The 27,643-nt window shown below is 45.6% G+C and overlaps 1 protein-coding gene across 1 annotated transcript in view; it reads left to right on the forward strand.

Moving 5' to 3' along the window:
• Positions 1-27,643, forward strand: part of LOC139273871 (fasciculation and elongation protein zeta-2-like) — a 276,060-nt gene that overhangs the window by 110,311 nt on the left and 138,106 nt on the right. The window contains exon 2 of the mRNA XM_070890947.1: positions 11,140-11,293. Within this exon, the coding sequence (XP_070747048.1) occupies positions 11,140-11,293 (154 nt within the window). The remainder of the gene's footprint in view (positions 1-11,139; positions 11,294-27,643) is intronic.

Below are 27,643 nucleotides of genomic sequence, written 5' to 3' on the forward strand. Positions count from 1 at the left end.
AGGCAGAAAATTGCCATTGTTGAGCTGGCCTTTTGTAATGCTACTTTCCCCCCCTTCCCCTCTTCACAGTCCCATTGTAGCTTCTGGACAGCAGCTCTCCCACGAGTCATAGGCAGCATCAGAAAATTGCTGTATGAGGAATTGTAGTTGCAAATCATTGTCCCTATAAAGCAACTTTCCCACTATTTAACAATCACTGTGCATTTTGCTGTTGAGGTCAACTGTAACATCCCCCACCACTGTCCTGATATTTAGGACTCAATATCACTTGCGTAGTGCATTTATCCTTTAGGGGAGCCTGCAAAAAAAAAATGATGCACGGAGAAACACTGGGCTCAATTTTCCTCAAAACTTTTTTGGGTGTACTTAGAAACATAGAAACATAGAAAATAGGTGCAGGAGCAGGCCATTCAGCCCTTCTAGCCTGCACCGCCATTCAATGAGTTCATGGCTGAACATGAAACTTCAGTACCCCCTTCCTGCTTTCTCGCCATAACCCTTGATCCCCCGAGTAGTAAGGACTTCATCTAACTCCCTTTTGAATATATTTAGTGAATTGGCCTCAACTACTTTCTGTGGTAGAGAATTCCACAGGTTCACCACTCTCTGGGTGAAGAAGTTTCTCCTCATCTCGGTCCTAAATGGCTTACCCCTTATCCTCAGACTGTGACCCCTGGTTCTGGACCTCCCCAACATTGGGAACATTCTTTCTGCATCTAACCTGTCTAAACCCGTCAGAATTTTAAACGTTTCTATGAGGTCCCCTCTCATTCTTCTGAACTCCAGTGAATACAAGCCCAATTGATCCAATCTTTCTTGATAGGTCAGTCCCGCCATCCCGGGAATCAGTCTGGTGAACCTTCGCTGCACTCCCTCAATAGCAAGAATGTCCTTCCTCAAGTTAGGAGACCAAAACTGTACACAATACTCCAGGTGTGGCCTCACCAAGGCCCTGTACAACTGTAGCAACACCTCCCTGCCCCTGTATTCAAATCCCCTCGCTATGAAGGCCAACATGCCATTTGCTTTCTTAACCGCCTGCTGTACCTGCATGCCAACCTTCAATGACTGATGTACCATGACACCCAGGTCTCGTTGCACCTTCCCTTTTCCTAATCTGTCACCATTCAGATAATAGTCTGTCTCTCTGTTTTTACCACCAAAGTGGATAACCTCACATTTATCCACATTATACTTCATCTGCCATGCATTTGCCCACTCACCTAACCTATCCAAGTCACTCTGCAGCCTAATAGCATCCTCCTCGCAGCTCACACTGCCACCCAACTTAGTATCATCCGCAAATTTGGAGATACTGCATTTAATCCCCTCGTCTAAATCATTAATGTACAATGTAAACAGCTGGGGCCCCAGCACAGAACCTTGCGGCACTCCACTAGTCACTGCCTGCCATTCTGAAAAGTACCCGTTTACTCCTACTCTTTGCTTCCTGTCTGACAACCAGTTCTCAATCCACGTCAGCACACTACCCCCAATCCCATGTGCTTTAACTTTGCACATTAATCTCTTGTGTGGGACCTTGTCGAAAGCCTTCTGAAAGTCCAAATATACCACATCAACTGGTTCTCCTTTGTCCACTTTACTGGAAACATCCTCAAAAAATTCCAGAAGATTTGTCAAGCATGATTTCCCTTTCACAAATCCATGCTGACTTCGACCTATCATGTCACCATTTTCCAGATGCACTGCTATGACATCCTTAATAATTGATTCCATCATTTTACCCACTACTGAGGTCAGGCTGACCGGTCTATAATTCCCTGTTTTCTCTCTCCCTCCTTTTTTAAAAAGTGGGGTTACATTGGCTACCCTCCACTCCATAGGAACTGATCCAGAGTCAATGGAATGTTGGAAAATGACTGTCAATGCATCCGCTATTTCCAAGGCCACCTCCTTAAGTACTCTAGGATGCAGGCCATCAGGCCCTGGGGATTTATCGGCCTTCAATCCCATCAATTTCCCCAACACAATTTCCCGACTAATAAAGATTTCCCTCAGTTCCTCTTCCTTACTAGACCCTCTGACCCCTTTTATATCCGGAAGGTTGTTTGTATCCTCCTTAGTGAATACCGAACCAAAGTACTTGTTCAATTGATCCGCCATTTCTTTGTTCCCCGTTATGACTTCCCCTGATTCTGACTGCAGGGGACCTACGTTTGTCTTCACCAACCTTTTTCTCTTTACATACCTATAGAAACTTTTGCAATCCGCCTTAATGTTCCCTGCAAGCTTCTTCTCGTACTCCATTTTCCCTGTCCTAATCAAACCCTTTGTCCTCCTCTGCTGAGTTCTAAATTTCTCCCAGTCCCCAGGTTCGCTGCTATTTCTGGCCAATTTGTATGCCACTTCCTTGGCTTTAATACTATCCCTGATTTCCCTAGATAGCCACGGTTGAGCCACCTTCCCCTTTTTATTTTTACGCCAGACAGGAATGTACAATTGTTGTACTTCATCCATGCGGTCTCTAAATGTCTGCCATTGCCCATCCACAGTCAACCCCCTAAGTATCATTCGCCAATCTATCCTAGCCAATTCACGCCTCATACCTTCAAAGTTACCCTTCTTTAAGTTCTGGACCATGGTCTCTGAAATTACTGTTTCATTCTCCATCCTAATGCAGAATTCCACCATATTATGGTCACTCTTCCCCAAGGGGCCTCGCACAATGAGATTGCTAATTAATCCTCTCTCATTACACAACACCCAGTCTAAGATGGCCTCCCCCCTAGTTGGTTCCTCAACATATTGGTCTAGAAAACCATCCCTTATGCACTCCAGGAAATCCTCCTCCACCGTATTGCTTCCAGTTTGGCTAGCCCAATCTATGTGCATATTAAAGTCACCCATTATAACTGCTACACCTTTATTGCATGCACCCCTAATTTCCTGTTTGATGCCCTCCCCAACATCCCTACTACTGTTTGGAGGTCTGTACACAACTCCTACTAACGTTTTTTGCCCTTTGGTGTTCTGCAGCTCTACCCATATAGATTCCACATCATCCAAGCTAATGTCTTTCCTAACTATTGCATTAATCTCCTCTTTAACCAGCAATGCTACCCCACCTCCTTTTCCTTTTATTCTATCCTTCCTGAATGTTGAATACCCCTGAATGTTGAGTTCCCAGCCCTGATCATCCTGGAGCCACGTCTCCGTAATCCCAATCACATCATATTTGTTAACATCTATTTGCACAATTAATTCATCCACCTTATTGCGGATACTCCTTGCATTAAGACACAAAGCCTTCAGGCTTGTTTTATTAACACCCTTTGTCCTTTTAGAATTTTGCTGTACAGTGGCCCTTTTTGTTCTTTGCCTTGGGTTTCTCTGCCCTACACTTTTCCTCATCTCCTTTCTGTCTTGAAGAGTTACGCCCGTTTTTTTTGGGGCCCCAAGTACGGCAAAAAAAATTTTATGTTTCCCCGTTGGATTTCTTTATTTTGTCGCAGCCTAACCTGTCCTTTAGTTTTGGGGGTAGAGCCTTGATCTGTGTCAAAAAGATTGGGTTGCCACAGTAACCAGGGAACAATGCGAGCTGAGGCTGCAGAGTGAAACATACAGCCAGCTCCCAACACACTAAAACACATTGCATCAACCTAAAAGCACATTAAAATATATTGCAGCAACTTACCTCCAATCATTAAAACCGGTGCCGCTCCCTCGCCCTAGCCCTGTCTGCATCCCTAGCCCGCTTCGAGCTCCTTGCCGTGCCAGTCCAGCTCCCCCCCCCCTCCCCAGCCCCGAGTGCCTTGCCGGTCCCAAACCCCCACCCCTAACCCTGGCTGAAGGGCTTGCCAGTCCGTTCCCCCGCCTGACCCTGGCCCCGAGTACCTTGCTGGTCCCGCTCCCACCCCTCCCCCACCCCCAGCCCCGAGTGCCTTGCCGGTCCCGCCCCTAGCTCAGGCCGAGTGGCCTCCCGGTCCGCTCCCCTTCCCCTATCCCAGGTCAAATGGCCTCCTCCCTCCCGGTCCCTGTACCTAACTACACCCGAAAGGCTTTCTCCCCCCCCCCTCTCTCTTACCTTTCCTGCTTCTGTAGTCCGGGCATCTGCTGCACTTGCTTACGCCAATTTCTTTACCTGCGCTGATTTCTTTAACTCTCCGGAAGGTTTTTCTGCAGAGGCCACATACGCTGGCCTAAGCAGAACTGGTGTAACTTTCAGCTGGCCAAACTTGTCTAACTGGCCAGAATTAGCTCGGGTGACAGGTTATGTCCCCTTCAGCTGAAAAAAAAACTTACCTAAAAACACTGTAACTGAGTTACGCTGGTGCAAATTGATTGGGGAAACTGTTTTTTTTAACTTAGGCCAAAAAAAGCAGTCTGCTCAAAAAAACAGCGCAAATCACTGGGGAAAATTGAGCCCAAAGTAATGTTTGGTGTGCTTTTTCTGTCTGGCAGGCTACTTTAGTGTAAATTGCAGTGGAATTTGAGTTGGGACGAATTGCAAATTCACACCTTGCATATGAGACCTGATGATTGAAAGATAATCCAAAGCAGTGTTCATATTGTCCAAGTGTGAAATTAACTGAAATTGATAAGCATTTCTGATAGTGTTTTGACACAGATGAGAAAACTCATAGCTTTAAGATACTGCTATTCTGTTTTTGAAATCTACTGCCTCCCTAAACTTTGCTAAGAACATTGTAAATTTTAGCACCCAAATATTAACACTTAAAAGGCTGCAATGCTGAGCAATCTGACTATTTTTTTTGATGTTGTGTTTGAAATGGTTCTTGCTGATGTCCTATGAGAGTTTTTGTCATTGCCATCAATCCTTACCGGTTACTCAACCTTCTTTTCTGCAACTGCTTAATTATGTACCTTTGATGTTGATAGAGTGCCAGGATTCAGCTCGGCGACATATCCATTGTTGCAAACCTTTTGAATGCCCATGGGATCTGATTAATCTTGGTGAAGAAGGCAGTATGTGGATGTTTTCTCCAGTTTGTAAATATCTTTAATATATTGAAAGTCTTGTGACTGATGCACAAAGAGGTAACAAGAAAGCCAATTGGGAAAACATATCAAACATGAACCAATGATCGGAAAAAGAACAAAAATTAAAACAGTAGGAAAATATGGTAGAGGAAAGAGGTCTGGTAGATTCTTGAAGGTCGGTCAACAGTGAAGGTGTGGGTTGGCATGAGCCTGATCGCATTGGTGTTGTCCTGGTCTGTAGCACTGTCTCGCTCCCCCTCCCTTGTGTGTTCTCTCTCTCTCTCTCCCTTGACTGACCCAGGAAGTATCAACTGTATGGCAATATGTTTCTGTAGAGCTAAACAGGGGGGAGGGAATAAGAAAGTAACCGCGTGGTGAGAATTCAATGTCTTGTTACACTAAATGATTCTGCAAGTGGTGAAAGTTTGTGTTTTCAAGGTTTCACAGGGCCCAAACTTCCCTATCAGTTGCACTTTTTTTGATGTAACTTGATTTTTCTGGTCTATCTTTTTAGTTGCAAATATGGTCATTTAATTTGCGCCAGTGTAAGTGAGTTAGTTAGGTTTTTTGTACGGTCATTTTTTTTCAAAAGGGTGCGTTCCCAGCCACTTACACCATTTATGCCAATTTGGCCAGAAAAAAGTTGTACTAAACTAACTTAGGGCAGCGTATGTGTCCACTTTTGTCTGCACAGAAAGACCACCAAGCACCAAACAAAGCACAAAAAGTAATAAGCAATTAATTAACAAATAAAATATAAGGAACCCTGCCCCTAAAGCACTGAGACCAAAGTAATAAGCAATCAATAAATAAAAAATAAAAAAAATAGAAGGAACCCTGCACCTAAAGCACCAAAATCGATCCGTAAATAACAAATAAAAAATAGAAGTCCTACCTTGGGGAATGCAGCGGGCCGCCAATGAGAGAGTCCATTCGGCCAGGGCGAGGATGGGAGGAAGGGAAGAGAGGAGAGGAGAGGAGGGGAAGAGAGGAAAGGAGAGGAGAGGAGGGGAAGAGAGGAAAGGAGAGGAGAGGTGGGGAAGAGAGGAGAGGTGGGGAAGAGAGGAGAGGAGAGGAGGGGAAGAGAGGAGAGGGGGGGGAGAGGAGAGGGAGAGGAGGGGGGAGAGAAGAGGAGGGGGGAGAGAGAGGAGAGGGGGAGGAGAGAGGAGGGATGGGGAGGAGCGGAGAGGAGGGGTGGGGGAGGAGAGGAGAGGTGGGGGAGGAAAGGAGAGGAGAGGTGGGGGGGGAGAGGAGAGGTGGGGGAGGAGAGGAGAGGGGGAGAGAGGAGAGGAGTGGTGGGGGAGAAGAGGAGGGGTAGGGGAGGAGAGGTGGGGGAGAGGAGGGGTAGGGGAGGAGAGGAGAGGAGAGGTGGGGGAGGAGAGGTGGGGGAGGAGAGGGGGGGAGAGAGGAGAGGAGAGGGGGGGAGAGAGGAGAGGAGAGGCGAGGTGGGGGAGGAGAGGAGAGGAGAGGGGAGAGAGGTGTAGGAGGAGAGGAGAGGTGTGGGAGAGAGGAGAGGAGAGGTGTGGGAGGAGAGGAGAGGTGTGGGAGAGAGGAGAGGAGAGGTGGGGGAGGAGAGGAGAGGTGGGAGGAGAAGTGGGAGAGAGAGGAGAGGAGAGGTGGGGGAGGAGAGGAGAGGTGGGGGAGGAGAGGAGAGATGGGGGAGGAGAGGAGAGGTGGGGAAGAGAGGAGAGGAGAGGGGGGGAGAGAGAGAGAGAGGAGGGGGGGGAGAGAGAGAGAGAGAGAGAGGAGAGGAGAGAGGGGAGAGAGAGGAGAGGAGAGGGAGGGGAGAAGAGAGGAGAGGAGGGGTGGGGGGGGGGAGGTGGAAGTACCCTCTTGCGAAGCACGTCTAGACTGATGTCCAGCATGGCATCAAACACCCGCATGAATCCCCGGTTCATCTGGTCGAGAGTTACAAACTCAGACCCCCAGAAACACTTCAGGAGTTTTACAATCTGGTCAAAGGCGTCGCCACTGGTGGATACAAGAACCATCACCATGGGCTCCTCCCAGGCCAAAGTTCCATCTTGATTTTCTTAGTGTTTCTAATTTGTAAATCTCCTAATCCAAGGCTGACAGGAATCAAATCATCTTTTGACATGAAGGGAAGAAAACAATCAGATGACATAGCCTGCAGAGCACACTCTGGTCGCCGATAAGGGAGCCCATTTGGCCAGGGCTAGTGACGGCGTGCTTCGGGTCCCTCCCACACAGAAACGGCCTGCCAGGAGCTACTGCACATGCGCGCAGACTCTAGCGCGCATGTGCAGAGGTCCAAGCACTGTTTTCAGCACCGGGACCTGGCTCCGCCCCAAATCCATTGGGCCACACTGCGCCACGACCGAGGAGAGGCTGGGGAGCGGCCAGAATACGGAGGTCATTTTTTGGTGTGCTTGGAGGGAACAAAAGCAGCGCATCACGAGTGAGGACGCCAGAAAAACAGGTTAGGAAAATTCTAGCCCATAGGGAGGTGGCTAATTTTTAAGATGGCTTTCATAATCATGCTAAAATGTTAATAGTGAGTTTATGCATTCACTTTAACTCATTAGTGCTTGTTAAATATGGATGCTTTATCTGTAACTTTCTGTTCACAATTTGGTCATTTGAATTTTAGAGTGCTATCATTTACTACCCCGAGTAAATTCTTGTCAATTACTCCATGCAACTGAGATACAGTATAATGGTATCCCTGATGTGCTGCTTTCAAAATGTCAGACTTAATCAAGCAGCATTGAAGATAGCCTCAGATGGTTAAAAAGGAATTGTATTTTTAAAATTTCATGTTGAATTACAAGTTGCTTTGACAGTTTACTATTTGCTGCCTAAATTATTTCACATTCATTTTTTTTCAATAAAATCCAGGATGTAATTGATTTTTCTGACTATTCTATTTTGCTCTGAAGGCATTTGATAAGGTGCCACATAAGAGGTTATTAAACAAAATTAGGGCTCATGGGTTTGGGCGTAATATACTCGCATGGATCGAGGATTGGTTAACGGACAGATAACAGAGAGTAGGAATAAACGGGTCATTTTCGGGTTGGCAGGCTGTAACTAGTGGGGTGCTGCAAGGATCGGTGCTTGGGCCTCAGCTATTCACAATATATATCAACGATTTGGATGAGGGGACCAAATGTAATATATCCAAGTTTGCTGATATAAAGCTAGGTGGGAATGTAAGTTGTGAGGAGGATGCAAAAGAGGCTTCAAGAGGATATAGACAGGCTAAGTGATTGGGCAAGAACATGGCAAATGGAATATAATGTGGAGAAATGTGAAGTTATCCACTTTGGTGGGAAAAATAGAAAAGCAGAGTATTTTTTAAATGGTGAGAGATTGGGAAATGTTGGTATTCAGAGGGACCTGGGTGTCCTTGTGCATAAATCACTGAAAGTTAACATGCAGGTACAGCAAGCAATTAAGAAAGCAAATGGTACATTGGCCTTTATTACAAAAAGATTTGAGTATAAGAGTAAAGATATCTTATTGCAATTATATAGGGCCCTGGTGAGACTACTGGAGTATTTTGTACATTTTTGATCACCTTACCTAAGGAAGGATTTACTTGCCATAAGAGGGAGTGCAACAAAGTTTCACCAGACTGATTGCTGGGATTTGGGGGAGGCGGGGGTATTGTCCTATGAGGAGAGATTGAGTAGATTAGGCTTATATTTTCGAGAGTTTAGAAGAATGAGAGGTGATGTCATTGAAATATTCAAAATTCTTACAGGGCTTGACAGGGTAGATGCAGGGAGGATGTTTCCTCTGGCTAGGGAGTCTAGAACCAGGGGTCACAGTCTCAAAATAAGGGATTGGCCATTTGGGACTAAGATGAGGAGAAATTTCTTCACGGAGAGGGTGGTGAATATTTGGAATTCTCTATCCCGGAGGGCTGTGGAGGCTTCGTCTTTGAGTATATTCAAGACAGGTCGATAGATTTTTGAATATTAAGGGAATCAAGGGATATGGGGACAGTGCAGGAAGGTGGAGTTGAGGTAGAAGATCAGCCATGATTGTACTGAATGGCCTACTCCTGCTCCTAATTCTCATGTACTCTAAAGATTGCAATAATCCCTTCGTAATGTTGCATTCTGGTTGGAATAGAAAGAACCATACTGTACAAATCAGTTGCTGCTTTGACCACTCCATAATGCTTATAATTATGATACTATGTTGATGTACAATAAGTACTAGTGAGACAACATAGTTACCATGTTACATTAGTTGGTCTTTCTGCCTGCGAGTGATTTTCTTGTATAGGTTGACCCTCCCTTATCCGCCATCCTCGGGACCTGGCCTGTGCCGGATAAGGGATTTTGCCGGATATGGGGAGGTCAGTGGCCCGAGTGGGGGGGGGGGGAGGAGGAGGGAGGGGGTGGGGGGAGGCAGCCCGAGGTTGGGCAGGCCGCGAAGGAAGTGTCGGCAGGCCGCGAAGGAAGTGTCGGCGTGGACCGAGTGTCGGCACGGCCGCCGGCGAGCTGAGTGTCGGCGCGGGCCCAAAGTCGGGGTGGAGCTCAGCCGCGTTCTGCGCATGTGGCCCCGACTGTAGGAATCATGCCGGACGAGGGATGGTGCCGGATAAGGGAGGTCCAACCTGTACTAACCATTGTTAACACAGTGTGATGTCTGAAATCCGGAAACCTCAAGGCCGTTCCGGTTTCCGGGTATTTCTGGATTTCAGAACATCTTTGCCTGGGCCGAGATAGGTAGGGTAGGGGGTGGGGCGGGGGGTCGGTCGAGAGGGGGGGGGAAGTAGGGCCACCGGAGGTCGGGTTGGCCAGAGGGGGGACGTTGGGCGGCCGGAAGCTGAGGGAGGTTGGGCCAAGGCAGGGGAGTTCGGATTTCGGAACATTTTCTGGTTTCCGGACGACCCCGCCATGGATTGGTCCGGATTCTGTAACTCCGGATTTTGGACGTTGCATCTGTACTGTTTTCACTGTCCACTTTGAACTGCTTTTGTTAGTGTAATTCCTTCGCCAAGATTTGTCCTGCAAATTTTACGCCAAGTATTAACTTTTGCACAGTCAATACTTATGAGATTTTGAGCAAATGGTACTCTTTCCCCATCCCTTTGCCATACACCATTCCTTCATGGAGGAGGCTGTGTAAGGTAAACTATACCAAGGTTTCTCACTTGTTTTGTGAAAAAGTATGTTGCTCTGCTTGGTATCCCTTACTACCTGATCAAATAGGAGCAAGGTAATGAGCCTTTGGGCGTTGTGGCTGCAGATCCAGGTTCTTCATCATCATCATCATCATCATCATAGGCAGTCCCTCGAAACGAGGATGACTTGCTTCCATACCAAAAATGGATGAGTTCACAGGTGTTTCAATCATATTCCGGATCCTGAACTACATCCTGAAGTGTGGAAGATGCCTGTGCATGGATTTTTTTAACGTGGTGGCCGTTGCACCCCAGCCACCACGCGGGCTTGACAGAGCTAGGTCTTGGTCCAGTGGCAAAGATTAACCAAGACGACTGGAGACCAGCTCTGCTGCACGGACCTAGTGCACACACACATTGCAGTGTGGGCTGGCCCGTGCTGCCCCTGGGCCCTCGCCTCTTCTGGGCCCCGAACCTTCGCCTCTCCTGGGCCCCGATCACATCCCTCTACGAACTCTTGCCGCTCCTTCATCCCGACCTCGCCGCACCTGCCCACACTGCAATCAGTCATCGCCCTCCTGCAGCAGCACGCGCTGCTCCCTGCAGTAGCATCGCCGTCCGCTGCTCCATCTAATGGCCCCGGCCTGCTGATGGTCTTGCAGGCTGGGACCGCGCCGATTTCCAGGCGGGGCTGCTGCACGCTGCTCCCTCTAATGGCCCCGGCCTGCTAGATTATGCTGCTTATGAATGCCCATTTGAGCTACTTACATGGCATAATACCATCCGAGCTCTGGTATCTGAATATATTTTCTATCTGTGAGCTCTTTGCTACAAATATTATTTAAATCCCAAAGTTACATAATATAGTCAGGAGAAGTTCACATAGGCAGTGATAAAGTTTAGAACATCAGATGTTCTAAACATAGATGTTTACTTGTATAAGATTATGACCGAGACATTGTTGCATTGGATTGAAGGTTACATTATGTGCTTGGAGGCAAAGTTGAATTTCTGCCAGATTGTGGACAGTCACTTACCTCATTGTCATTCTGTTGATGCATCTGTTTTCTCTTCAGGATTTGGAATGCACTGACCGATAACTATGGTAATGTAATGGCTGTGGACTGGAAGACGTCCCACACCCGTGCTTTGCACCTGCCAACACTGAACCTATCCGAAAGAGCGGTGAGTGATTCGTCATTACTGACTTGGACATCACTCTGTTTGCAGGTTTTGGTTTCTGCTTATAAAATCAGCTTATCAGTTGTGTGAAACAATCTGGCGCTGTGGTCTCTATGGGTTACTATATATGATTTATAAATAGTAGAATTGTATTTTTATGACTAATGTTTTGGGAATCAGTGATTAAATGACCACAAAAAAATATCACTTTGCTGCTAAAGTAGGTGAAAATTTACTATCCTTTTATATTAGCCTTTTCATTCAGAATTTGTTATGTTTCCCTTCCTGGCATTTGTAAGAACACAAGTGTTATATATGTACACTTAGAGGGTTCATCCCCTGGAGTCCCAAGGGATCCCATAATACCTTTGGGAGCAAAGGTATTTGAGGAGGCTTCACAGGTTGGAGAGGCACTTTGGAGACCTGCAATAAAAGACTACGGTCACACTTTACTTTGAGCTCACAGTGTTCAGTCTGACTCTTTCTACATACATAACAACTGGTAACGATAGCGAACCCAAAGATGCAGAGAACAGTGGGCATCCTGGAGAAATTCTCGGAGGAAGATGATTGGGAAACTTTTGTGGAGCACCTCGACCAGTACTTAGTGGCCAACGAGCTAGATGGGGAAGAGAATGCTGCCAAACGAAGGGCGATCCTCCTCACTGTCTGTGGGGCACCAACGTATGGCCTCATGAAGAATCTGCTCACTCCCGCGAAACCCACGGAGAAATCGTACGATGATTTGTGCACACTGGTCCGAGAGCATTTGAACCTGAAGGAAAGTGTCCTGATGGCGAGGTACCGATTCTACACCTACAAAAGGTCTGAAGGCCAGGAAGTGGCGAGTTATGTAGCCGAGCTAAGACGCCTTGCAGGACATTGCGAATTTGAAGGACATTTGGAGCACATGCTCAGAGACTTTTTCGTACTTAGCATTGGCTACGAAACGATACTTCGCAAACTTTTGACTGTAGAGACCCCACCCTTGAGTAAGGCCATAGCGATAGCCCAGGCATTCATTGCCACCAGTGACAATACGAAGCAAATCTCTCAGCACACAAGTACAAGTACTGTGAACAAATTGATGTTGTTTTCGAATCGTAATATACAAGGCAGGTCACACATACCTGCAGCTACACATCCGCAGATGTCTGAGTCCACCATCAAGGGTGATGAATGCAAGGCCATTAACGGCTTGTTGGCAATGTGGGGGTGATCATTGTTTCCATTCATGCCGATTCAAAGAGTACGTTTGCAAGGGCTGTGGAACAACGGGACACCTCCAACGAGTATGCAGACGAGCTGAAAAGCCTGTTAAACCTGCAAACCACCATGTTGCAGAAAAGGACAGATCCACGGAGGATCACGACGAACCGGAGCCTCAGATCGAGGAGGCAGAGGTGCATAGGGTGCACACATTCACCACGAATTGTCCCCCGATAATGCTGAATGTTGAACTAAATGGATTCCCGGTGTCAATGGAGCTGGACATGGGCACGAGCCAGTTCATCATGGGCAAAAAGGCTTGCGAAAGGTTGTGGTGCAACATCTTAACTCCAGTTCGCACGAGACTAAAAACTTACACAAAAGAACTGACTCCTGTAATTGGCAGTTCTACCGTAAATGTCTCCTACGATGGAGCGGTGTGCTACCACTCTGGGTGGTACCGGCAATGGTCCCACACTGCTCGGCAGGAGCTGGCTGGGAAAGATACGCTGGAACTGGGATGACGTCCGAGCGCTATCGCCCGCTGACGATGCTTTGTGTGCCCAGGTCTTAAACAAATTTCCTTCGCTGTTCGAACCAGGCATTGGGAAATTCCACGGAGCAAAAGTGCAGATCCACCTAATTCCGGGGGCACGACCCATCCATCACAAGGCGAGAGCAATATCGTACATGATGAGAGAAAGGGTAGAGATCGAGTTAGACTGGCTGCAAAGAGAGGGCATCATTTCCGTGATCGAGTTCAATGAGTGGGCCAGTCCTATCGTCCCAGTCCTCAAGAGAGACGGCACCATCAGAATATATGGCGATTACAAAGTAACTATCAATCGTTTCTCCCTGCAGGACCAATACCCACTACCAAAGGCCGATGACCTATTTGCAATGCTGGTGAGAGGAAAGATGTTCACGAAGCTGGATCTGACTTCAGCCTACATGACGCAGGAACTGGAACAATCATCGAAGGCCCTCACCTGCATCAATGCGCACAAAGGTTTTTTGTTTATAACAGATGCCTGTTTGGAATCCGATCGACGGTGACGATATTCCAGAGAAACATGGAAAGCTTACTGAAGTCGGTCCTGCACTCTGTGGTCTTCCAGGACGACATCTTGGTCATAGGTCGGAACACAGTCGAGCATCTGCAGAACCTTAGTCGACTCAGCCTTGTGGGGCTCAGGTTAAAACGCTCAAAGTGTGTTTTCCTGGTGCCTGAAGTGGAGTTCCTGGGAAGGAGGATTGTGGCGGACGGCATCAGGCCCACCAACGCGAAGACGGAGGCAATCGAGAAGGCACCGAGGCCACAGAACGTGGCGGAGCTGCGGTCGTTTCTGGGACTCCTGAACTACTTTGGTAACTTCTTACCAGGTCTCAGCACACTGTTAGAACCACTGCATGTCTTACTATGAAAAGGGGACGAAGGGTTTTGGGGCAAAAGCCAAGAAAATGCCTTTCTAAAAGCGAAAAAATTGTTATAATCTAACAAATTGCTTGTGTTGTATGATCCATGTAAGCGTTTGGTACTAGCATGTGATGCATCGTCATATGGCGTCGGGTGTGTATTGCAACAAGCTAGATTTTGGGAAACTGCAACCGGTTGCTTATGCATCCAGGAGTCTGTCTAAGGCTGAGAGAGCCTACAGCATGATTGAGAAAGAAGCATTAGCGTGTGTCTGTGGGGTAAAGAAAATGCATCAATATCTGTTTGGGCTAAAATTCAAAATGGAAACTGACCATAAGTCACTTATATCCCTGTTTTCCGAGAGTAAAGGGATAAATACCAACGCATCGGCCCGCATCCAGAGATGGGGCGCTCATGTCCGCATACAACTATGCCATCCGCCACAGGCCAGGCACATTAAACTGCGCCGATGCTCTCAGTAGGCTGCCATTGCCCACCACAGGGGTGGAAACGGCGCAGCCCGCGGATCTAGTCATGGTTATGGAAGCATTTGAGAGTGAGCAATCACCCGTCACTGCCCAGCAGATCAAAACCTGGACAAGCCAGGACCCCTTTTTATCTCTAGTCAAAAGCTGTGTGCTTCACGGGAGCTGGTCCAGTGTCGCACAGGTGAAATGTCCATACAGGCAGACTGCCTTCTGTGGGGCAATCGAGTAGTGGTCCCCAAGAAGGACAGAGACACCTTCATCAATGATCTCCACTGTACACATAATCGTAATGATGAAAGCGATAGCCAGATCCCAAGTGTGGTGGCCTGGTATCGATGCGGACTTAGAGTCCTGCGTTCACAGATGTAATACATGTTCAAAGTTAAGCAATGTACCCAGGGAGGCGCCGCTAAGTTTATGGTCTTGGCCCTCCAAACCGTACACATCGACTATGCAGGCCCGTTCTTGGGTAAAATGTTCCTTGTGGTTGTAGATGCGTACTCCAAATGGATTGAATGTGAGATAATGTCGGCTAGCACATCCGCTGCCACTACTGAAAGCCAGCGAGCCATGTTTGCCACTCGCGGCTTACCCGATGTCCTGGTGAGCGACAACGGGCCATGTTTTACTAGTGCTGAGTTCAAAGAATTCATGACCAGTAATGGGATCAAACATGTCATGTCTGCCCCGTTTAAACCAGCGTCCAATGGTCAGGCAGAGAGAGCAGTGCAAACCATCAAGCAAGGCTTGAAGAGAGTAACTGAAGACTCACGGCAGACTCGCCTATCCCGATTCTGCTTAGCTACCGCACGAGACCCCACTCACTCACTGGGATCCCACCTGCTGAACTGCTCATGAAAAGAGCACTTCAGACAAGACTCTCGTTAGTTCGCCCTGATCTACATGAACAGGTAGCGAGCAGGCGGCTTCAACAAAGTGCACACCATGACAGACCAAATGTGTCACGCGAGATTGAAATCAATGATCCTGTATTTGTATTAAATTATGGACAAGGTCCCAAGTGGCTTCCCGGCACTGTTGTGGCCAAAGAGGGGAGCAGGGTGTTTCGGGTCAATCTTTCAAATGGACTAATTCACCTGAAACACTTGGACCAAATCAAACTCAGATTCGCGGACTATCCTGAGCAACCCACCTTGGACCCCACCTTTGTTGATCCCCCAACATACACACCAGTGGCAACCGGCACCACAGTTGATCACGAAATAGAACCCACCATCTACAGCAGCCCAGCAGGTCCCGTCACACCAGGCAGCCCAGCAAGGCCAGCTGCACAGCAGCCCAGCGAGGGCCCAACAAATGATTCAACAACACCAGCTTTCACACCGAGACGATCAACCAGGGCAAGAAGGGCCCCAGATCGACTCACATTGTAAATAGTTACACTATTGACTTTGGCTGGGCGGGTGGCGGGGGGGGGGGGGGGCGCAGAGGTGTTGTTATATATGTAAACTTATATTTACTCTGTACAGCCACCAGAGAGCTCATCCCCTGGAGTCCCAAGGGATCCCAGGTATTTAAGGAGGCTTCACAGGTTGGAGAGGCACTCTGGAGACCTGCAATAAAAGACTACGGTCATACTTTACTTTGAGCTCAGTGTTCAGTCTGACTCTTTCTCCATACACAACAAGAACATAAGAAATAGGAACAAGAGTAGGCCATACGGCCCCTCGAGCCTCCTCCGCCATTCAATAAGATCATGGCTGATCGGATCATGGACTCAGCTCCACTTTCCCGCCCGCTCCCCATAACCCCTTATCCATTTATCGTTTAAGAAACTGTCTATTTCTGTCTTAAATTTATTCAATGTCCCAGCTTCCATCGCTCTCTGAGGCAGCGAATTCCACAGATTTACAACCCTCAGAGAAGAAATTTCTCCTCATCTCTGTTTTTAAAATGTGTGTCCCTTATTCTAAGATTGTGCCCTCCAGTTCTAGTTTCCCCCATCAGTGGAAACATCTTCTCTGCATCCACCTTGGTTTATGACTGTTCATTGCTTATTATGAAAAGACTATTAAAATCAATGTTTGACAATTTCTGCTGATGCAGGAAATCCCCCGCCCCCCCCCCCCCCCAATGAAAATGGTCTAGTCCTAGGTGGTAGGACTTGATGATTTTTGTGGGTTTTGCCATTGGAATTTTGCAGTTTTTCTTCTATTACTAGATTATTTGACCTATATTTGGAGGTAGGAATTTCCATAAGCCAAATTCTTCAACCCGCAGCCTTTCCCTGTCAAAAATAAATCCATAAACCCATCCTACATTTCATTACTAATCTACTCCTCTTCCTAATTTTTGTTCCTTTGGTATACACGATGTATGCTGACAGCTAGGTAGAAGAGAAGAAGAAGGGGTTATATTTGTAAAAAGCAAATTCTGCAGGATAGATGAGGCTGCTGGAAATAAAAGATCCTATTTTTTGGAAGAATATACACCCAGGTCTTCTGGCAGTTGCTATACCCCTTAGTCATTAAAATTCAAATGAATTCTAAATAATTTATTGAAGTAATTAGCACAATATTCACAGTAGTTGCACTATCCATTCTTCAGCATGGCTACAGTTAGTGATTACGCAACGTGTAGGTGAGAGTGTATGTGTGTGGACAGGGTGTTTGGTGTTGGTGGTTGCACTACTGCATTACATGCATTCTGTGGGGCACTAGGCCGGTTTGGACCTTCTGTGACACTCACATGCCCTCTGTCCTCTTGCTGAAGTAACCCTGCCGAACCATTTCCAAGATATGGGGCTAGATTTTAGGCTTTTCTGTTTTCGGGGCGAAAACGGAGGTGGGGTGGGAAAGTTACCTCCTGTGAATAGGTTGCTCTTTAGTAAGGAATTTTCGCCATCTGGGCCCTGCGCCAGTGTGCACAGCACGAAGGGAGGTGTTGTTCAACTTTCAAGGTACAAAAATGGGAAACTCACAAACTAGAGTGCTGGGTCATGTGCGCTCCGAGAGAGGCCTGTGCCGGGTTGGGGGTTGGGGGGAATCCTTAAAGAAAACACACACAAACGTTCACAAAACATTGCCCATGCCACCACAACACAAATCGCTTAAAAAAAATTCAAGAACAAACACTCGCACTTACCTTTACTGCACTTTACCTTCCTCACCGCCGCCGGCATGGTTGGACCGCTCTGGTTTCCTAGGCAACCATTGCGAGGCGCGATTCCAGGCGTACGGGTTGGGTTTGAGTCAAAACTCGGACGATGTTGCAACGAGCGGCGTTGCACACCCGGCGCAGCTGCTAAGTGCCACTGCAAAACCTGACCCGAGGCTCGCGACTCGGCGCAGGAGATCTCACCGCCCCATTTCGCAAGACCCGGAGCGCAAAGGACCAGAAAATCCAGTCTATGAAGTATTGTGGTTGCTTTTGGTCACCGACCGGCTTTTCCCCGGTTCGGGAGAAAATCCGTACAGACCAGCAATGTGAAAATGTAATTGTTGGCCTGTATGGTTCAACACCATTGAGTGCAAACAAAAGGCTTCGGATGGTGGCAGTTTACCTCAGGAGGTGCAGGCAGGGACCTCTCTAGAAGTGGGTAACCTCTCTCTTCTCTCATCTATTCCCCTCCCCCAAGATACTAGTGCTGGCTCATTTATAATTCAGTACTGCCACTGCTTTCAAAGCATTATGAGCAGACTTTATGCTGGCATTCAGATTTTGATATGGTCAGATTGCAGGCTGGCACAAAAGCATTAGTTTCTTTGTTACACTTTGTAGTTAACTACAGAGCAATGGTCTCCATTGACTTTACAGATTGCACAAAATGTGACAATCTATGGTAATAAAGTTGCAGTTAGTGTTTGGCACTAATTCGTGCTATTGAATTCTACATTCAGTTGTACATTGGAAATAAGGGCTTGTATAAAGTTGGAATTTTTGCAGATCTGTCACTGTTATCATTTCTGTTTTAAAGACAGATTTTCACAACTAATGAACTACTTTTGAGCAACTGTTGTTATGTCAGCAACCACAACAGCCAATTTGTGCACAGCATGCTCCCACAAATGACAAATGTGTTAAATGACCAGTTAATCTGTCATCATGATAGTTGAGGGAATAATATTAGGCAGTATATCGGGAGAAACCCCTTCTCTTCAGGTAGTGCCATGGGATCTTTTCCATCTACTGAACAGATGGGCCTCCAGAAATGCAACACTGCCCAGCCCTCTAAGTTGTAATTCGATTAAATGCAAATGGTGTCTCATTCTTTAACTGAGTAAACCAGAATTAAAATAATTCAAGGAATCTGAACTGTCTAAACAAGCCCAGTAAAATGGACTCGACAAAAGTGTGTCCGGCGAGATCAAATAGGAGTAAATTAGTGAGATTGCAGTTGATCTACAGGTAGAGCTAAACTATCGGTTTTTGGGCATTTCTGTAATTCAGAACATAGGAGAGTGACATTCATGCACCAGCTCCCCATGTTTACATCACTAAACCCTTATCCTAATAGCAGGATCATAAACTTGCTTCTGGGAAATAACGGAGCAACATAAATATGAGAGCGAGCACATGGATATCGCTCTCGTGCTGTCCAAACTACAAAAGCTCCATATGTGAACTTGTTTTGTCTTTAACAAGGTATTAGCAAGAATTGGGGGAAAGGCAATTAGGCAGGGATGATTTAGAAACAGCTTCAGAAGACCATGAATTAATATTAATTGCTTTTATATTACACCTAGTGATGTGCTAGTGCATGTCACACACACATCCTGCAGCCAGTAACAATGCAACGTAAACCAGATTCATTAATGACTGTGAAAGGCCCAAATGGTATTGAGTCTTCCTGGCTGCTAACTTTAGTGAAATTGTCAAATATACTTTGATATTTCTGTCAGGTATATGTCAGCTGTGTGCCAAAAGCTGGTGACACTATGAAAGTGACTATCAAGTAATGACTATCCTCAAGTACTCATCAAAGATAATCTAGACACACATGTGTATACATTCAGATTTTTCCAGAGAAGTGAACAGGAGGATTAGGTGACATTGTATCGAGATTATGTTTAGTCATTTTTTAAAAATTAAAAAAATTAGAGGAAAATCATTAGATGGTTTCAACCTAGCAAGAGATGAAAAAAATGGGAATAAAGTTACTGATGGGTAAGACAGTTCTTCATTCTGTGCAAGTTATTTAAAGAAGCTGGTTGTAATGAGGAATACAAGTGTACAGCAAGGACTGTAGCTATCACGGACTGAGTACAGGCCAGGCAACAAGATAATATTTTTGTGACTACCAACCAAGGTAAAACATAAAGCACTAATCATGTATTGTTACAAAGAAGTACATTACCTTTAGCAGGCAACAAAGGGGCGCGCTCTCCTCTATTGTTTGGGTTCCCAGTATTGGCTCAGGGTAAACTGGTCCTTCTCATCCACAGTTACTTCTTGATGAACCAGCTTTTACGATAAGGTGGAAGTAGGACAAAAGAGTGCTTTATATACTCTGGGTTTCAACAAGACCTCTAGGGTTAATATTGTGACCCCAATTGTGGATGGGGATGGATACCTGAGGTGCACGACAGCATTGAAGTAAATTGCTTTTGAGGCAAGTGATGAAAAAACTGTGTGCTAAAGTATAGCATTATAGAAACTGCAAAATAAATAAGGTATTGTTTTCCCTTCTTCAGTAATAGCTGGTGTTCCATGCAATACAAATGCTGCTTCCTGGATTTTACTGATAGAACTGTAGAAGTTTACAGCACAAAAAGGGACTATTTGGCTCATCTCATCAGTGCAGGCTCTTTGCTATATGTCAGTAATTTATTCCCTTCATTCCTATAACTCTGCTCCAAATATTTAAGAGATGTAGTCATCTCAACTATTCCCTGTAGCAAAAGCATTCCATGCTCCCAACAACTCTCTGCATAAAGAACCTTCTCCTAATCTTCCTCCTCACTCTTTTAGTGACAAGTTTAAACTGCTAATCACTTAGCGTTATCTCCCCAACCAGAGGGGTGGTTTCTGTTTACCCAGCTATGGGTTAAATATTTGCCAATCACATGTGAAAGAAATGCCTCCTACTTGCCTATTAACCACATCTCCATTTGTTTAAATCAACTGTACACTGCAATTATGTGCTGTTGCATTGCTGTGTAATATGGCAAGAGTGCAGTGCTCGCCCTGTACTGGTGTGCTGATAGCATGAATAATGCCTGGCAACATTGGATCAATAGATGCAAACTGCAGGATTAGTTTTGTAAAATTGCTTTGTTGAAAGAAGTTGCATCTCTGATCCTTTCCTACCAGTATAAATGTGTAGATCTTGGATCTTTTGTTTATTTGGTAAAAATCTGCTCAAGTGAGGGCTATTTAAAGGACAATCCCATGAGGAGAAACCAATTCCAACTGCTGATTATTCCATCCCCGAAAAGCTGCACAACACACCAATTAAAAGATCTTGTTACAGAAATTAAAGCAAATTAATTGAATCTTATTTCAAATTGCCCTCTGATCTTTTACTAAGTAATGCAGTCCGCAATGTAGTGTTTGAGGTCTTTCCCAGTAAACTACCTCGCTTTCTAATTGGACTTGATAACTAGATTTGTAAAATATTGTAGTGTGCAATAACAGTAATGTATCTGTCAGGTGCTAATTTTATTTAAACATGTTTAGGTGGTGAAGCACCAATTTATACATTTTGTGACCATGTCCTATTTGTTTAATGAAATAATTTATGATAATTGTATGTCCATGGGTTAAAAATGATACATCCTCATTTAGCTAGCCAGAGTGCTGATTTCTCTGAAAATTCATTGTTAAAGAAGATTATTTTAGAAAAAATTACACAATAGTCTGTACTGATTATTCGAGTATATTTTAAATAGATCATTCTACTTAATTCATAATGTAAATGTAGATTCTTTTCTCTCAATCTGGTTCAGTAAAATTACTGAGTCGAATACCTCTTGTGCTTTGAACAAAGCAGTCTTTATTTTACCGGCCGGCAAGACTTATCAGACAGAGGATATACATTCTCGGTCGAGCGTACACACTCCCGACGGATAAGTGAAGTTACATCGTAAAGCGACAACAGTTATACATTCTCGGCAAAAGATAACAAGATAGGGCTAGAGTGACATCCTAGTTCAACCTATCTCTTTTGGTCCCTCTTTCCCTTTGTCCACTCATAAGCCGACCTAAGTATGGTCTGATTTTAAACAAAGACCTTCTGTTAATGTTTCAGGTTAATAACATGATTTAATAAGACCTTGAGGTTTTTCTGCAAGCTGTGGGTTTTGTTTCAATATGTGTTAGTGTTGTAACATTTCGCAGTCTCGAGTCCGAGATGTCATGGCTATTCCTCCATGAATTCTTTGTTAGCTTATACTGTCCCTATACAATTCCCACGTTCTCAACTTCAATGTCTCTATACATTTTAAACATTCACATTCTCCCCTTTTATCATTCCATGATAACACTTAGGATCATTCCAGGAGTAAAATGTATAGGGAATGTGAACACACCTAATATCCAGAAAAGTTCCCATTTTGCGCATAAACATAAGACATGTAGCTCTCGTCTCTGTCTCCCCTCCCATGCGCCGAAACTGTCATATATCAACACTATTATACAGACTGTGGCATACAGACAGTTTCATCTTATGGCTCAGGATTCAGATAAATAGTCCAATTATTTTGCTGATTAAAAGAGTTCAGTTTTCCTGTCTCTCTTCTCAGGTCACCGTCGGTGTAGCTGGCTGTCTATCACTACGGGTAAAAGTTCAAACTGGTCCACGTTCCAATTAGGATGCCAACGGCCTTGTTCAGCTATGGAGAAGAGGAAGTCTGGAACAGAAACAGGAGTTAGAATAACCAGTAAAATAGGTTCGTTAGAGGGTGGTGAGCTTGCAGTGGTGCAGGTGAACCCAGGCACTTTTCCCCTCAACCTTGGCTGCAGTGGGGGTAGTGAGTAACACCTGAAAAGGCCCCTCCCATTGTGGCTCTAATCCCTTCCGAATCCATACTTCCCTGGTGCCACGAGGGACAATTCGGGTAAAACTGGGAGGTCGAGGTGAGCATCTTGAATCTGGTTGTGAACTAGTCGCAGAGCCTGAGTCAGAGAAAGAACATAGGTGGTCATCAGTCGAGCTGAGATCTCATATCTAGGAACAATTTCCCTCATTAACACCTTAACAACAGTTTGAGCCTTATTGTCCAGGTTAGGGTAGGCTTCAATCCATCTGCTAAACACATCTACTATTACTAACACATATTTGTAACACTGAACTTTTTGCAACTCAATGTAGTCCAACTGAAATGTCTCAAAGGGACCTTCGGGTAGGGGCGTTTTACACCAATCACAGGGGACTCCCTTCCATGGATTATGTTGCTGGCCAACCAGGCAACGACTACTGATGTTCTGGGTGAGCGCCTGGAGTCTAGGGTGCCACCAAGTAGCCAAAAGTGTGTCACTCGTGGTCCTTGCTCCACAATGAGTAGCAAACTGCATACATTCAATAACCCATAGAGCCAACTTGTCAGACATGCAAGTCTGTTCCGCGGGAGTGGTCCAGAGTTTAGAAACATTGTCATAAGTACATGCATAATATTTCCACAACAGTTTATCTTTTTCAGGAGCGTCCTCCTGTGCTTTAATAACATCTTGGATGGTTGGCATTGGTTTTTCCGAGGCTAACTTATCCTTCGCAGGATTTTTAGTCTGACTCATAATTTTGGGCACTACCATCTGTTGGTCACGAGAGGCCTGTTTGGCCTCTTGGTCAGGACAACGATTCCCTATATCAACCAGAGAATTTCCGGTAGTATGGGTGGTACATTTGACAATGGCAGTGCGTTTGGGGAACATGAGGGCTTGCAACAAATCAGATACTAGCTGTTTGAGATATCTCATTCCCCTGTGAGGTTAGGAATCCCCTATTTTTCCATAATTGTCCGAAATCATGGGCCACCCCAAAGGCATACCTAGAGTCGGTATAGATATTGACTTTGAGATCTTTGGCCAAGATACAGGCTCGGGTGAGGGCGAATAGTTCAGCTTGTTGAGCAGAATAGGCAGTTTCAAAAGCGACAGATTCCAAGACCTGATTCTCCTGGTTTACTATGGCGTATCCTGAGATTCGTGTATCTTCTGGATTAATAGAAGTACTTCCGTCAACATACATAAACAATCATGACTGGGTTCTTCCTCATCTTGGGGTGGCTCAGTAAGAATACAGTCTGGATCTTCCATTGGTACATCAACTAAATCTTCCCTGACTGATGTGGCCTCTTAAATTAAAGATAAGCAATCATGACTGGGTTCTTCCTCATCTTGGGGTGGCTCAGTAAGAAAATAGGCCGGATTAATTGCAGTACAGTGCCGAAAGGTCAGTTTAGGATTGCCTGTGATTTCAGTGGGTTCTGTCGGATAGAGGGCCAGTCCACATTGCCCTGCACTGGGATCTCAATCGGATCAATGTGAGTATAACCCACTTGGGAGGGGTCCTCTGCCCACACATGAGGATCCACATAGTCAGGTATGTCCGAGCCAGTATGATGCTGTCGAGTCGTTAAGACCTTCTCGGGGTCCCCATGAAATTGGACTGTTCGGCCATGTTTTACGATTTGCACATCCCGGCTGGTAGGGTCAGCCTCATCTATGGCCTTGCGTACCATAACTCCCAAATCTTTAGCATGGTGAGGGGCTAATCACGAGCAATATACGGTGCCATTGTTAGGGGCTGTTTCCACAGATTCTTATTCACTGCCACAAAATCTGCCTCTCTTTCCAGTCCAGTCACTCTAGCCATTAATAGAATTCCCTTCACTTCCCCTTCGTATTCTTGATAAAAGTTCTGCAGGTCCTGATTCTTTCCACTGGGATCGTATGCTAGGGTCACATGATAGGGTGCCTGCGGCAGGTCTAGAGACCACCACTGAGGGTTTCTGGTGGTATAATACTGCCGCTTAAGGGTTTCCTGTTTTACAATAATCCCATCATCTCCACACCAAATGCAACTGGAATTTGCAGAGGAGGTCTCTAGCCATCAAGTTACAGTCCAGATTGGTTGTGATAACAACTCGATGTTCCACCGATTCTTCCTGGTAACCCATTTTAACCGGTTCTGACACTGGGAATGTCGAGATTTGTCCCAGGAATCCTGAAAGTTCCTGTGTTTCAGTAGAGGCAGGGAGTTTAAGCTTTGATTGTACAGAAGACATGAAGGCTCCCGTATCTATCAAAAAGGGTTGCCACTCATTCAGAATGGGTTCGTCGTCCGGGGAGGATCCCTGCACAATCAAGCTGCGTAGTCAATCGGGGGACAATTGACCAAAGGGGTTGTTCTGGGAGAAGTTAGTGTAAGATCCTCCTCTCCCCCCTTGCCCCCCTCCTCTTCCTCCTCTTCCTTTTCCATGCTGACGGTAGGGGCAATTTTTATTCCAATATCCTTCCTGCCCACAATTAAAACAGTCAATTCCTCTTACCAAGTCCCGGCCTCTTCCCATACCATGCCGGGGACAATAGGGAGGTTTATTAGCGGGGCTCGGGCCGTTTGGTTGTTTAGTATAACCGTATCCTTGCTTATCCATCCAATCCTGTATGCAACACTGCGGTTCTATTGATCCTTCCTCCCGAGATGGCTCTTCCTTTCTAGTCACGTATTCAGTCTTGACCCGGGTTGGGGGCGCACCTCCCCCCTCCCCTTTCTTTTCCTGCCAATAATATCTAACTGCCCTTTCCATTTGTCCGGATAGCGTGAGCAATCAAATAGTTGTTCGAAGATCACATAGACATCTATAGTGGGGTGGTCTGCAGCTTGTTGTGCATCAGGGTTTGGCATTGGTCTGACAGGGAATTGGTGTTGGGACTTTGGGATCTTGGAAATCATTTCTAGGTCGGTGGATGTTTCGGAGCTGTCTGACTGCTTGACAGTTCTGCGTCTCGATCGGCGGGGGTGTTTGCTATGTCTTTCACAACTTGGACTGGTAGGTTGACTAGAAGATTTACAGGACTGTCTGTGAGTGAGATATAGTTCTGCCCTTTCGAGTGTGAGATCTGGTCCTTTCGGCTATATTGCTTGTGAACTAGGGATCCGAATCGCTATCAGAGGATGAGGAGTCAGTTTGGGTTTGTTGCTTTGGTGGTATGGGGTTATTTTTAACTCCTCTCGCTGGAGTGTAAGGTGGAGGGTGTTGGGAAGAGGACTGGAGCAAGGGGCCAGGGGATGCGGGAGGCGCCGTTGGGCGCTGAGTCAGTGACCACTCATCAATTTCATCATCAGCCTCGGTTAACACAAAGCCAGCCATTTTACTACGTAGTCAGTCAATACCTTTCTCAGAGGTCCCAGAGGATCTCTTAGTGAGTTTCTCGTGCGCACATTCTTTTTTTTTAAGACGTCTACAGTTTTAACATGTGTTCCCTCTGTCAATGAAAGTCCTAATTTAATAGCATTTGTTTGCCAACTTGACAGAAGTGATGCATCTTTTAATTTTTTTTTGACAATCCCTGTGCTTTTTTTCTACCTCTACACTTCTAGTGCCACCTAGAGGCCATTGATCATCTCCTAATAATTTGTTCAGGGCTCCTGATAATTTTCTAAAGTCTTCAGCTCTTTCAGGGAATTCCTCACATAACTTTTGTAGCGGACTATCCGCATCCGTTGTTTTATCCAACTGATTACCCATTTTCACGCTGCCCCTCGTATTATCGTGTTGTTACGCGTTCGTGTCGTCGTGCAATTTAAACAAACTTAAAATAAACACAGACTTTACGGAAACTAACACTGACTTTGAACCAACTCCAAATAAACAGACTTTACTAATGCTAACACTGATCCGCGTCGCCCCGCGGTTCGCGTCGCCGCGCGATTTAGAACACAAGATAAACAAAGACTTTACTAAATGTAACACTGATCCGCATCGCCCCGCGGTTCGCGTCGTCGCGCGATTTAAAACACTTAAGACTCCTGCGTCGCCCCGCGGTTCGCGTCGCCGCGCGATTTAAAACACTTAAAACTAACAAAGACTTACTGACACTAGCACTGACTTTCGTGGTTCGCGTTGCTGTGCGTTCGCGTCGGCCCACGTTTACTCGGGCGCGTGCTACCGCACGTCTCGCGTCACCACGCGTTAGCGTCGCTGCGCGTCTGCATCAGCCCTCCACTCGGCCGCACGCTCACGCCGCTGCGCGTCTCGCGTCGTTTGCGTGTCAGCGCCGCTGCGCGTTTGTGTCGGCCCTACCTTCCGAGTTGCTGCGGGATTTAAATTCAATCAGTGCCTAGACAGACCAAGTGATATACAAGGTCGACGTCGCACCTGAATTGAACACCTATTCTCTATTTAATTCCCCATTTTATTCCCTGTGAGCCTAATTTTCTAAATTTGATTTCTTATGAGCCTTATTTAATTTCTTTTAGTCTCCAAATTTCCCTATCCTTTCACGTTACTGCGCAGTTTAAATTCAATTAGTCAATGAAAGCCCTAATTTAATGGAGTTTTTCTGCCAACTGGACAGGAGTGATTTTTTTTTTACTGCAGTGGAATTTTCTCATAATTTAAAATCTCAGAACATTTTTTTTTTAGCACCTATTTAGTACGTTACTTTTTTTTTTGTATTTTCCATAACTAGAGAGAAGTCTGGCACGTAGGCTGTGGACTGCTTTTCGTTATCTCAATTGTTCCAGCCTCAAGGTCGTGTTATTTAATATAATATTTTTTTTTGAATCCTTTTGAATCCATCTCAGTTGTTTTGCTGTGCCTTCTCTGAATGTTTTCTTTCAACAAGTTTGTGAGCATGTTAAATCCTTTTTTTTTTAACCACCGGGACCATGTAATTTTTTTTTTAACAAACCTATCCTTTGTGCATTTCCTGGCTCCGTAACTTATCATCCGAATATACGTAATTCAATAAGGTTCACACTCTTAAACTTCCCACATACAGGACAACACTACGAAGGGTTAAAACAAACTTTCATTCTGTTTGAAATAAAACAAACCACAACTCCCCAGCTTTTTTTTACAGTAAAAATCACAGAAGCATTTCTCATTGAAACAGACATTCACAAGAGTCTCTTTTCTTTCCTATTAATTTTTGGATCCATGATTGATCATCTATCCCTATCTAGCTCTAACTATAACCTATCTTTCCAAGTCGCCGCTTGTTTGCGTCATCGCGCAATTTCCCTATCTCTATCCCTATTCTAAGTTTGAAAGGTATTCACCAGATTGTCCTGGATCTCGTTCAGACACTACCTGAGAACCAGCGAGTGGCTAAACTTTCCTCAGACTTTTGAAACCGGGGGAAACTGGAGCAGTATTC

This window comes from Pristiophorus japonicus, chromosome 9 (assembly GCF_044704955.1).
Source record: "Pristiophorus japonicus isolate sPriJap1 chromosome 9, sPriJap1.hap1, whole genome shotgun sequence".
Lineage (NCBI taxonomy): Eukaryota > Metazoa > Chordata > Chondrichthyes > Pristiophoridae > Pristiophorus > Pristiophorus japonicus.